We start from the raw sequence: 13,278 nt of genomic DNA on the forward strand, positions 1-13,278 counted from the left end.
TCACATACCTCATATTACGTCTTCTCATTTTTATTTCATTAAGACTACATTTTATAATGCAGAAGTAAGTTTATAAATAAAAGTAACCAGCAAATATTTCACTGATTAAGCAAAACTGAGAAATTACGAAAATAACCACAGCGGAAATAAAAATTAGATTACGAAAAAGCTATCAATATTTAGCATCGTTAGTCGTTATGTTCCCAAAATAAAATATTAGCTTTTTGAGTTGAAATTGAAATTTCATTCAATTCAAAAAACATTACTTATATGGCAATAACTAGCGTGGTTTCCTTTCAGGAACCAAAAAGAAAAAAAACAACAACAAAAAAACCATTAAATATAATCAAAATTAAAAAAACAATCCATGCATTTGTATTTTTATATGTTGTAGCTCCTTTCAAAAATGCTTACAAGATTTTGATGGTTCCTTATTCATGCCCTGCCTGTCACCCTTATCGTTATATTGATGGCAACAAGGAGTTTTCGCGGTTAAGGAGGCTGGGGGGTCAACAAATTAATCACAAATTAACCACCAGATTTAACTTATTTTTTTAGATATGATATCTTAAGCTGTCAACTATCATTTGGCAAGAAATATTTAAAAAATTTTAGATTTAAAATTCGATCATTTTCTATATCTTTATATGGAGCTCTTCCTTTAAAGGAGACAGAAATGGTCTGAAAATGGCTGCCACACCCCAGCCTCGTTAATATAAATAATATTATTGATCACAAAATGGTACTTCCCGTGGGGATCCGGGTTAGAATAGGTCCTCAGTACCCCCTTGCTTCTCGTAAAAGGCGACTAAATGGGGCGGTCCTTCGGATGAAACCGTATAAACCGAGGCTCTGTGTCACAGCAGGTGTGGCACGATAAAGATCCCTCCCTGCTCAAAGGCCGTAAGTGCCGAGCATAGGCCTAAATTTGCAGCCCTTCACCGGCAATGGTGACGTCTTCATATCACTGAGATATTCTGGAGAGGGACGTTAAACAGTATACAATCAATCAATGAATCAAAAGTACAGTCTTGTATTCCATATTATTTCAAGTTAAAAATTAGTACACCTTGTATTACCTACAAATATACATGGACAATCGCTTCCAAAATTTTTAATTACAAGAAAACTTAACAGGACCTGGATATCGAATATCTGAGACATAATCTTCCTTTCTGTTCATGTTCTTCATCACCATATACGATGTAACGTAGTTCTGCTGAAACGCTATTCATGGTGACGTAAATATAAAACAATAACGAGATTATTAGGTCACTTCTTTAATATGGCAAACATTTTGGGAACTCCGATCTTTTTTCCTGGCGTCATATTTTCATTAATATTATGGATTCTGTGGAAGATTACGCCAGACAATAGGCCAGACATGAAAAAAAGACGTTGACACTTCGTAAAAATGGATTAAATGTATCAGAAGTATGTTAAAATCTCTCATCAAAGGATTAAGGGGCAATGTGAAAACCGTGTATCATTTTGTGTTTAATAATTCAGAAGTGAAACAAGATTTAGGTAGATTACACAATAAATTTGTACTAGTCCCTGTTGACAAAGCAGGAAAAAACTTTGTCTGTGTTTGTAAAATTCATTATCTAATTGTTTTTTTTATAGGAACTGGCATTTCATTTTACAAATTATAATCCAGTTTATACCATAGCTCCCTTTCTAAGTAGGAGATTTAATTTTTTAATTTGACAAACAATGTGAATCTATATCTAAGATGAATCGAAATAAATGAACATTTAATAAATAATGCAAACAAGATGTTGAATAAATTCGAGGCAATTTTTTTTTACCCCATGTTTTTTGTGTTATTTAATAAAATGAAAAAAAAAACCCAATAAGCACTGTTTTTGTGTTAATATATAAAGGTGTCAGGAATTTGAGGATACATTTACAGTGAAAGAAAGGCTGCACTGGCAACTTAATAAATTTTATCCCTCATCCTCTGAAGGCTGTGTATAGCATTTATTATATTTCAATAACTCTCGTTTATGTTTCCTGGTCATAAATGTTATCTTTATAGTGCACCAGTTCAGAGTTTATGTAGGAAAAAGATAAGACACACGGGTCCAATACAGAATGAGTGTCTATTTTACTGCAATTACTCTCCTTGGTGCAGGTAATATTATAAATGTTTATTTAAAAAAAAAAAAATATGACTTAAACATTTGCAATATAAAAATAAAAAAAATCTTTATATACCTGAACTTGTTGAAAGTCTATTCAAAAATAAATTTGAAAAAAATAATTCAATCATCTTATACATTTGTTTGTTTTTAGTTCAGAATTAAATTTTAAAATGATATGCTAATTTACATGTTTCTTAAAAATGTTGAAATAATCCATCTATCCACGTTGATAAGATACCATGATAACAATCCAGATTGATCACTGATGTGGATACTTCATAGATTTTTATGTGACGTGCATGTCACTTACGATACAGTAGTTTTGGGCACCTTAGGGTTGAATGTAATATTAATCTTTGATTTTTTTAAACCTTTGTTTTGTGTTATTCAGTTACCTTGGTAACAGCTGGGTCTGATCTGTGTCCTTCTGGTTGGGTACACCATGGATCGTCCTGTTACCTGTTTGTCACTGACGACACAGAAGATTGGATGGTGGCTATGGCAAGACTACTTTATAGTACCTTAGAGTGGACATTCTCCTTTAGATGAAACATATGAAGTTAACGAACAAAATTCAAGATCAAAAGTCCATTAAACAAAACAAAATAGGAGCAGAACAAACACGGACCCCCAAAACATCAAAGGTGGAATCAGGTGCCATGGAGGAATGAGCATCCCTGCCGACCGGTCACACCCGCCGTGTGCTCGGGAAATAACGGAAAAATCCGTCGTGAATTTAGTGTATAAATAATGGACTACTAATTAGTATGAAAAACGTCAGACAGCATTTGACTCAATGATAAATTGTATTTGCTGACAAGGTCATTGTATCGACCATAGAACTTACGAAATGATGACTTTAAACGAGCCTGCTAAAATTCTTGATTCATTAACTTGTTTTTCAATAAATTGTTCATACATAGAGCATGCTCTTGCTAATCTAACCAACTGAGATGTGTTAACTCCGTATGGAGGTGATGAAGGTATACTGCTACATAAGTAAGGAAAAGTTCTCTTTATATTTTCTCATTTTCGATCTAAACTTAGAAAGGCAAACTGACAATTTCAATTTTTTAGCTTGCATCTGATTCAATAGTTATTTCTTGTGTTCCTCAAGTTATCTAGAGGTTCATTTGTTTTTTTTTATTCAACATTAAAACAGCATTAAAATCTATTTTATGTAAAAATTTACCGAAAAAAAGTATTTAAAAGAAAAACAAAATCTCTCAATTACTGGTAATTCTATACGCGAGAGCATGCTCTACGTATGAAAAATTTCTAATCAAGGTGTATTGTTGAAAACAAGTTGCTGAAACAGGAATATCAGCAGTCTCGTTTAAAGTCAAAATTTCGTAGGTTCTATGGTCGATACCATGACCTTGTCAGCAAATTCAATCTATCATTAAGTCAAATATTGACTGGTGTTTTTAGTGCTCATTGTTAGGCCTATTATATACAAAATGAATAATCGACGGATTTTCCGTGATTTCTCGATTATAACAAAGATACATGACGGTTATGACTGGTCTGCAGGAGATGCTCCCTTCTAGATGACACCTGATTACATTTCTAATGTTTTGGAGGTCCGTGTTTGTTCCAATTTCGCGTTGTTTAATGCATTTTTGAGCTTGAATATGGTTCTTTTTCTCCCTACATTTCATATATGAATACATGTTATTGGTCTATATCCATATAGAATATTGCAGCATAACTTATTTTCAATTTGTTAAAAAACACGATTAAATACTTGAAAACCGTTCTCCATATATTTCATTGACGATGCTAACGGTTAATGGTATGAAGCAATACTATCATTTTGTTCAATAACATTTTTTCCTTAGTTCTAATATTCTACTTCCTGTTATAAAATACATGTATATTGTTCCGAGTTTACAATAAGGTAACTGAAACAAACGTTAATATTATTGTGTTTTTTTCTTGTTTCCTTTTTTTAGTTTTACTGTAATAGTCTCAATGCAAAGTTGGTGGAAATTGAAACAAGAAGCGAAGACGACTTTTTACGTTCGCAATTGTCACATAGAAGAGTAACAGGTAAAAACAATATAAAGTAGACTTTGTCTAATGCAGAAATTCATAGAGATAACGAACATTATTTGGAAAATATTTTTAAATTTTTTAGTTAAGTAAAAAAAAAATAATATTCATATTTTATAGACATTCAATGGTTTGACAATCTGACAAATGCATATGCCCTGGAATTCTTTCTTTCGTACTTAGAACCTTCACAGATAACAAAAAAAAAAATCTATGTCTTTATATATTCTTCATATGCGGATAACTACACTATTATGAAAAATAATTCTAATCACAACTCCTGAGGAATGCCGAAAAGGAACTACAACAGATTGACATTTCTATATCTATCTATGTAAATTCTTATTTTACTGATACATGTATCTAGACTGAGATGTAAATGCTTATTTTAGGTAATTATTGGATTGGATTGTCTGATATCCAGCGAGAGGGGAAATGGGTGTGGTCATCGACTCAGACAGTTCCAACGTATACCCACTGGTTTCCCGGTCAGCCCGATAACACTCGCGATCAACGCTCCGAGGACTGTGTACATATGCATGCACTTATGGGATTTCTCTGGAATGATTTCCACTGCAATGCGGCAAACAATTTTATCTGCGAGCAAGAGTAAGAATTTCTCATCGAACTTTAATTTTTTATGACATTTTTGTACGGGTTTATGAATTAAATTATCACGTAATCTGTCATTACCCATATTCCAGACAATTGCTTAAAAATAGAAAATCATTCAATTGTTTTTCTTTTTAAAATTTTGAATGAGGCATAACCTTTGATTCGAAAAATAATAATGAAAACCTCGGAAATACATTAATGGAAGTCTGTATTTCAAATATTTTACAGTATGAATAGCAAATTTTCAACTATAAGTACTGAGAAAAATTAATTAGTGTCAGTCAGGGTCCATGTCCATCAGCCAATCGATATTATTAATATCTGTAAAATTTGAGTTTTATAGTTTCTAAATGTGAGAAATTAGCAGCTTTTTATGGTGAAGAAACAGAGAATGAACCAATAAACCTTTATTTTTGCTATACCTTCCTTGCAGAATGAATGTAGGTATGCTAGTGGGATAAATGAGCAGAGAGGCCATCAGCTGTACATCAGTTGTACATTTTCTTGCTCTTAATAAAATATGGAAAAAGCAGTCACTTTCTTACTAATACTATAGAAATTAGCCATGCCTAGAGATTTTTTTAATAAAAAGTAAAACTAGTCGACTTTATTTTCGTGGAGTATTTGTGTTAGCTGTATGCCAACGATTAAGTATATTGTTGTAACGACTTAGTATCTCGTAATTACACCTTACTGTCTCGTTATTACGACTTACTATCTCGTTATTACGACTTACTATCTCGTTATTATGGTTTACTGTTATTTTGAGTCATTATTTCGAACATCGACTTAGTATCTCGTTATAACGACTAAGTATCTCGTTATTACGACTTAGTATTTCGCAATCTAATTAAAATTAGACCTTTCATCTCGCTCTTTGTAAATTGATTTGTCGCTCATGAAAGGATGTCGCTCATGAAAGGATCTAACGCAAGCCAGTTCAGGTCACGTTCTGGTGACCTTTGGACCAACCAATCAGCTTCTCTGCTGTGACAATCTAATTAAAATTAGACCTTTCATCTCGCTCTTTGTAAATTGATTTGTCGCGGGAAACGAGCGACAAATCAATTTACAAAGAGCGAGATGAAAGGTCTAATTTTAATTAGAATGAGTATTTCGTTATTTTGAATGTCTATCCCGTTATTATTACGTACCATCTCTTTATTATCACGTACCATCTCCCTTTTACGACTAATTATCTCGTTATTACGAATAACTATCTCGTTATTACGACTAAGTATCTCATTATAACGATCTACTATCTCAAACATACGACTAAATATTTCATTGTAACGACTAAGTGTCTCGTTACAGCGACTTATAGTAACTACTAGTATCTCGTTATTATGACTTATGGTCTAGAATGAACGACCTATTTTATTGTATTTTTGACTTAGTTTCCCGTTAGTACGACTTACGATACTCTTAACTAACTTTAATTCGCGTGCGAGAAATTTTCGCGAGGTTCGCGAGAGCATCGTCATCGCGAATATTTCTCACCGTGAACCGTCCTTTAAAGTCTATCAGCCTCATAAAACAGATCCAAAATGGGCTTGATTGCGAAAATTTATCGTCTCGAACTAGTTTATCCCCGGTAAATTGCGAAATAAAGTCGTCGCGAATAAAAGTTGGTTTACAGTATATATATTTAAGTTTATTCAAACCAGTATTAAGTGTATTATACAACGTTAGCCTGTAATACAAGGACATTGTTCCGAGGAAGCATTGTACAAATTACTGTTTAAAACAGATTTAATTGTAAAGGTTTAGGATTTGTGGGGGTTTCGGGTTTTCAGTTTGAATGGATCAATAGAAATTATTGGTTACTTAAAAAAAATTATGCTATATATATTGAGAAAAAATGTTAAAAAATTATGAGGATGCAGTATTTTGCTTTTTAATCTCTTAGTCTCCAGAGCACAGTTCACTCGACATTTAAAATTTTTTTCGATAATACACTGTACCTTGCATTGCAAGGTACAGTGTAAAACATTTTTCTAAAGAATAAATTATAGATAATAAAATTAGCATTTGTTTATATTTTTCTCTCACTGCAAATGTATGTCATTTCTAAATAAGAATATGGCGAAATGTCTTCAGTGTTTATTATTTTTTTTGCAATTTCACAACCTCGAGCTCAAAAAATATATCTGCAATTGAATCAGAATAGGAATCAAAATGATTATCGATTATTGATAACACCTTGGCAAAATTTCATAATGTCAAAGATGTTTCTTCATGAAAATTTATGTAGGATTTTAAAAAGAAATCCTGGCCCCGGGATCATGAAACATCTTAAGCTTAATTCAAAATCTTTATTTTATTATAAAATTTTGTAAAGGTCAAGAAGACCAAAATTTAAATATTTTTCAATATTGCTTCTCAAAGAGTTGTTATCTGCAAATTTCTAACTAAATTCCTGAATTAATGAATATTTCATAGGTGATTGAAAATTTGATTTAAGTCTAAGTTTGTTTCATGATCCTGGGCCCTGATTTTACTCTACAGTAACAATAAGATCCGTCAATAGCAAGAATTATGAAGTACTTAATATGATAAGAAGAATAGGTAAGGGGTAAGTTTATTAAATAAATTTCCTAGCAGAAATTTATTCATTTGAAGCAGAATTTGTCCAAAATCCTATACCTGAAAAGAAGAACAATTGCTATGCCTTTTAACTCGACACTTAGATATATAGATTACGTATCGTCAATTAACAATAGTAACTTCCATTCTTATGTCTAAACGATATGTCCTGGTGAGCTTGAGATAAAAGATACCACAGAGCCTGACACATTTGTTTCATATTTGGATATTTTTCCTGAAAAAGAAGTTAATGGCATTACTACATATAAGCTCTATGATAAACGTAATGACTTGAACTTTACAATCGTCAACTTTCCTTACTTATGCAGCAATATACTTTCATTACCTGCATACATAGTTTAAATATCTCAGATGATTCGATACGTATGAGCATGCTTTACGTATACAAAATTTCTAAAAAGAAGTAAATTATTGACATAGAAGTTTATGAAACAGGATTATCAACAGTCTTGATCGATACAATGACACTGTCAGCAAATACAATTTATCATTGAGTAAAGTGCTGACTGACGTTTTTCATACTAATTGTTAGTCCATCATTTATGCACCGAATTGACGACACTGCAGGTGTGACCGGTCAGCATGGGATGCTCACTCCTCCACGGCAACTGATCGCACCTCTGATGTTTTGGAGGTCTGTGTTTGCTCTTCTCCTACTTTGTATAGTTTTATTGAGTTTTGATCTTGAATACCGTTCGTTATCTCCATAGTTCATAGCTTTACCTTTACACTTCTGACTCCAACAGAAGGTTTCCTTTAAGCCTTAGGAAGTTCGGGGCATAAAAATTCATTGCAAATGAGTAGACTTCTTCTTGAGATATCCTGTGGGAATAGTGTTTAAAACAGAAAGCTAGACAGCTAAACAAACAGAAGAACAGACAACCGGGAAAACAAAATTTTCATTTTTTAATTTTTTTATTAGTTGTTCCCTGCTGAAAATGGGGGATATTAATTTCCGTCAGCCTGTACGTCTGTCCGTCCATCTGTAGTTCTGTCTGTCTGTAACGCTTTCGTTTCCACGCGATATCTCGAGAACCTTTGAGCTTTTGCGTTGAAATTTAATACAGTAACTCCCTATAACCTTATTGATTTTGAGGTCTGTAATAGATGTAACAACCATGCAGCCACGCTGATTACTAATTTATTATCTCCCCAACCAGGAGAGTTCCACAACATAAAAAATTAGATAATTCGTACAAAAGACAATTCTATTACATCCTCTTTTGTTTAAATAAAAAAATCTAATACACAATCTTATCAGTTAGAATTGAATTTCACAGAACATACATTGCCTGAATTTTTCAAATTCCTTGACCTAACACATTTTTAGTAATTATGCTTATTAAACAGATCAAATATTAAAAGAACAAGTAATGAAACCAATAATACATGTGCCAATTGAGATTTCACATATGTTCATTAAACATCTCAGAAAGCCACAGTAGCATGTGCAACATCACTAAACACAATTTTGGTAGTCAAAATATAATTTTCCAGATACTTCGGTTTCTTTATCTCTCGTCCCGATCTTGTTCTCTGGATCTGTTCACTGTCAACGGTCGGTTTACTTGGAGGGGAAGCAGATTGCTTCGGTACAACGCATGTTTTTGTTATTTCAGTTTTCGGTCGCGCCCACAATGGAATATTCACGGGTGGTATGTCACACTCTTGGGTTGAAATCACATGCGGCTCTTCCTTGGTCTTGAGAAGCATACTGTTGTTTCTACGGTAAAGTCGACCACTTCCTGCCTTCACAACATAAGAACGAGGTTCACCTGACTTTCTGACGAACTCGGCCGGCTTCCATCCATCCGGACTATGAATACGAAGGGTGTCACCGGGCTGACATTCGGCACGCTCTTTTGCCCCATGATCATAGTAAAACTTCTGCTTCTGACGATACTCCATCAGCTTCGATGAAACAGCTTCTGGTTTGATGGTTGTTGGTTTCCTCAGACTATCACTTATGGGGAGTAGCGTTTTTGCTCGTCGACCCATCAATCTCTGCATAGGTGATCCTATCTGCTCATCCCGAGGAGTGTTCCTTAAATCTAAAAGGGCTAGGTACACATCATCTCCTGATTCGCGGCATTTGTTTAGCAAGTTCTTCACTGTTTGCACAGACTTTTCAGCCAGACCATTGGACTGTGCATATAAAGGTGAAGAGGTCACATGTTCAATCCCATAGCTAGCAACAAAAGACTTGAATTCAGCACTAGTGTACTGAGGACCATTGTCGCTGATCAAAGTGTCAATGATGCCATATCTGGCAATGTTTTCTTTCAGGTGCTTGATAACATTCCTTGAAGTGGTGTCATGTTTTAGTGATGCCACTTCGATGAAGTTAGAATAGTAATCCACCATAATTAAGTAGTGAAAGCCATCTAATTCAAACAGATCCGTGGCTACCTTGCTCCATGGTAAGGAAGGTAAGGGGTGTATCATCATAGGCTCCTTCTGGGGTCTGTTTTGATGAAGTAGACATGTGCTGCAACGGCTCACCACGTCCTCTATCTGCTTATTCATTCCAGGCCAATAAACCAGTTCTCTTGCTCGTTGTTTGCATTTCAGCATCCCCATGTGCGAGCTGTGAATAGTTTTCAATGTAGATGGTCTCAGCTCTACTGGAATTACAATGCGTTCTCCTCGGTAAATCACACCATTATATGTTGAGAGTTCATCTCTGAAGTCCCAAAACTGTAAAACCTCTAATGGCGCATCAGCTCTTCTGTCAGGCCATCCGTCACTAATGACCTTCTTCAACATTTGCAGCTGATCATCGCGTTTGGTAGCTTCTGCAATCACATCATGCTTGCTGCTCGTCAATGTATCTGTTTTGAAAACCATCATTTCATCATCCATTGACTGACAAGTATCTTCTAGAGGTAGACGACTAAGACAATCCGCAAGTCCTAGATCTTTTCCTTTCACATAGACAAGACGAAACTCATATGGCTGAAGTTTCAGCATCATCTTCTGAATACGCATCGGTGCAGAAGGTATCGGCTTGCGCATAATAGTTTCTAGAGGTTTGTGATCAGATTCAATTGTTACATCACTTTTGCCATACAGAAGCTTGTGGAATTTTTCGCAGCCAAACACTACCGCAAGCATTTCTTTTTCTATTTGTGCATAACGCTGTTCTGCAGGGGTAAGGGCTCTTGAGGCGTATGCAACAACTCCACTCTGTTGAATAATTGCTGCTCCTAGTCCCTTCATAGACGCATCTACGCTTAGAGTTACCGGTTGATTGGTATCAAAATATCTGAGAACTTTAGTTGAGGAAAGTGCTTTTTTCACATTCTCAAATGACTCCTTTGCTTCGGAAGTCCAATTCCAGTGATCACTAGTCTTAAGAGCTCTGAGAGGTGCATTCAGGTCACTGAGATTTGGAATAAACTTTGCAACATAGGCAAGCATGCCCAGAACCGTTTCCAGCTCTGCATGATTTTCCGGGTCCCTCATCTCTGTTATTGCTCGAACTCGTTCAGGGGTAGGCTTCAGTCCCTCACCAGTCAATAAATGACCCACGTAGTTGACTTCACTCTTAGCTAGAATACATTTGGCTCTGTTCAGTTTCAAGTTGATGGACTTGGCACGTTCAAGTACACTACGCAAACGACTGTTGTGTTCATGTTCATCACGGCCATGTATCAGGATGTCGTCCATAACCACTTCGACTCCATCTATACTCCCAAAGTGGTTGATCATTTCTCGTTGAAATACTTCTGCTGCACACTTGAGGCCCATCGGCATGCGTAAGTAACGATATCGGCCAAAAGGCGTGTTAAACGTAGTAAGAAGTGAACTCTTCTTGGAGAGTTTGATCTGGAAGTATCCCATGTTTGCATCCAATGTAGAAAATATCTGGCTTCCATGTACTCTGGTGACTATATCTTCTATAGTGTTCATAGGGAAATGTTCACGTAGCACTGCTTTGTTCAGATCAGTAGGATCTAAGCATATCCTAACTCGTCCATTCTTCTTGCGGACACATACCATGCTGCTCACCCAACTGGTTGGCTCTGTTACAGGTGCAATGATGTTACACTTCATTAGATGGTCAAGTTCTTTTTTCACATCATCACACATTGCCACTGGTAATGGTCTTGGAGCATGAATAACAGGTTCCACTGAATCATCCACTTTGATGTCATATTCCCCTGGTAAGCAGCCAATACTGTCTCCGACCACATCCGAGTATTCTTGAATAAGCTCATTTGTGGATATACTAACACTGTTCACTGTGTTCACTCGCATAATCAGACCAAAGTGTAGACAGTCAGGTCTCCCTAACAGGCTGATGTGTTTCGGTGTGTCCATAATCTTGAAGGTTACATTTCGCAACATTGTTCCATATTTACAAGGTAATGTTATTTCACCATACACTTTTGTCGGGTTGCCACACACACCATTGATAACTGTGCCACTTTCATGAACTGAAGCAATCGAGGTAAATTGTTGAGCTATTGCCTTGGAAATTATGCTACATCTCGCTCCACTGTCGATTTCCAATTCCAATGGAAACGGTGATCCTTGTATCTCAAAAGTAACAGTCCAATCACCATCAGCACTAGACACTGCATGAACACTTTCAAATGATTCCTCCATAAATGCGGTGTAGCACTGCTGTACCAAGCTCTGATCAAAAATGTCACAGACATCCGGATCTGGTTCCTGACAGGCAGAATAGTGCACACTATGACGTTGTGGGGGTCTGCTAGTTTCATGGCCACGTCCAGATCTCCAACCACGTCCACGGCGTGAATTTCCTCGATTTTGTTGATATTGACGAGAACGTCCTTTACACAGTGGTGATGCTTTAAAGTGTCCTTTTAAGCCACACTCATTACAAGGTTTGTTGAATGCTGGGCACTGTCGAAAAGCATGATGCTTCGTGCACTTTTCACAATAGGGGTACTTTCCTTGATAACCCGATTTCTGCTTTGGCTTGGAGGTGCTAACATAGTTGACTGTCGGATTTTCTGTGAGTGTATCAAGATGAGCTTTCGTGAGTTCCACTTGTCTGCATGTCTGAATAACTTTCTCCAAAGTCAGTTCTGCTGCCGAAATTTCCATAAGTTTTTCTGTACACTTTCTGTCATTCACACCATTTATGATCATGTCACAAATAAATCCTTCACGCTGATCTCCATATTCACAGAACTCTGCCTTTTTCTTAAGTTCAGATATGTAATCCATAATGGTTTTGTTGCCTCGTTTAGTGTTCAGAAATTCCTGTCTTTTAATGTTTCTGTAATTATGTACACCGTAATGTCTGTCAAACTTTCGAAAAACTGTGGTTAAATCATGTTTGTTCTCCGCCGGAACAGCCTGAATACCCGCCTGTTCATCAGCTTCAACTTCCGGTGCCCATGTAAATGAATCGTAAATCTTTATCGCCTCACGTCCCATGTTAGCTAATTAAACCTCCTACCTTGCGTTTTCCCGGTTTATCATCAAGACCAAGCGCGTCAAGATGTATAAAAAATGAACGCTTATAAGCATCCCATTCCTGTGCAGTCGTGTTAGGGTCACTAGGGTTAAATTCTGGCAAAGTTCTAAGAGACTGTGTAGACATGACGTTCCGTTTCTCGTTAAAATAAAGATCCCCAAATGTTCATGGACGTGTTTTCGCTATTATCAAGCGTCGATGGCGTTCTCTTTAGGCGATATCCCCAGCTTTCTGACACCATGTAATAGATGTCACAACCATGCAGCCAAGCTGATTACTAATTTATTATCTCCCCAACAAGGAGAGTTCCACAACATAAAAAATTAGATAATTCGTACAAAAGACAATTGTATTACAAGGTCAAAAGATCAAAGGTCAAGGTCATAAATTAAATGATTT

The 13,278-nt window shown here is 35.9% G+C and overlaps 2 protein-coding genes across 2 annotated transcripts; one reads left to right on the plus strand and one right to left on the minus strand.

Moving 5' to 3' along the window:
• The first annotated feature begins 2,052 nt into the window (after positions 1-2,052).
• LOC134230671 (perlucin-like) lies at positions 2,053-5,349 on the plus strand. Its single transcript, XM_062712508.1, has 5 exons — positions 2,053-2,137; positions 2,539-2,648; positions 4,103-4,199; positions 4,595-4,811; positions 5,251-5,349. Exons 1-5 carry the CDS (start codon positions 2,098-2,100, stop codon positions 5,276-5,278), a joined length of 492 nt encoding a protein of 163 aa, XP_062568492.1. The 5' UTR covers positions 2,053-2,097; the 3' UTR covers positions 5,279-5,349.
• Positions 5,350-8,852: 3,503 nt separating this feature from the next.
• Positions 8,853-12,839, minus strand: LOC134230655 (uncharacterized protein K02A2.6-like). Its single transcript, XM_062712488.1, has one exon. It carries the CDS (start codon positions 12,837-12,839, stop codon positions 8,853-8,855), a length of 3,987 nt encoding a protein of 1,328 aa, XP_062568472.1.
• Positions 12,840-13,278: the final 439 nt, after the last annotated feature.

This window comes from Saccostrea cucullata, unplaced genomic scaffold (genome assembly GCF_032062105.1).
Source record: "Saccostrea cucullata isolate Sc308-1 unplaced genomic scaffold, CSIRO_AGI_Scuc_v1 ctg144, whole genome shotgun sequence".
In the NCBI taxonomy this organism is placed as follows: domain Eukaryota; kingdom Metazoa; phylum Mollusca; class Bivalvia; order Ostreida; family Ostreidae; genus Saccostrea; species Saccostrea cuccullata.

What these genes read in the sequence shown, in the direction of transcription:
- LOC134230671 (XM_062712508.1), top strand. Translation starts at nt 2,098, where the DNA reads ATGAGTGTCTATTTTACTGCAATTACTCTCCTTGGTGCAG. An exon ending in AAGATTGGATGGTGGCTATG is followed by an intron (nt 2,649 to 4,102) that starts GCAAGACTACTT and finishes TCCTTTTTTTAG; the next exon opens with TTTTACTGTAATAGTCTCAA. An exon ending in AATTTTATCTGCGAGCAAGA is followed by an intron (nt 4,812 to 5,250) that starts GTAAGAATTTCT and finishes CCTTCCTTGCAG; the next exon opens with AATGAATGTAGGTATGCTAG.
- LOC134230655 (XM_062712488.1), bottom strand. Translation starts at nt 12,839, where the DNA reads ATGGGACGTGAGGCGATAAAGATTTACGATTCATTTACATGGGCACCG.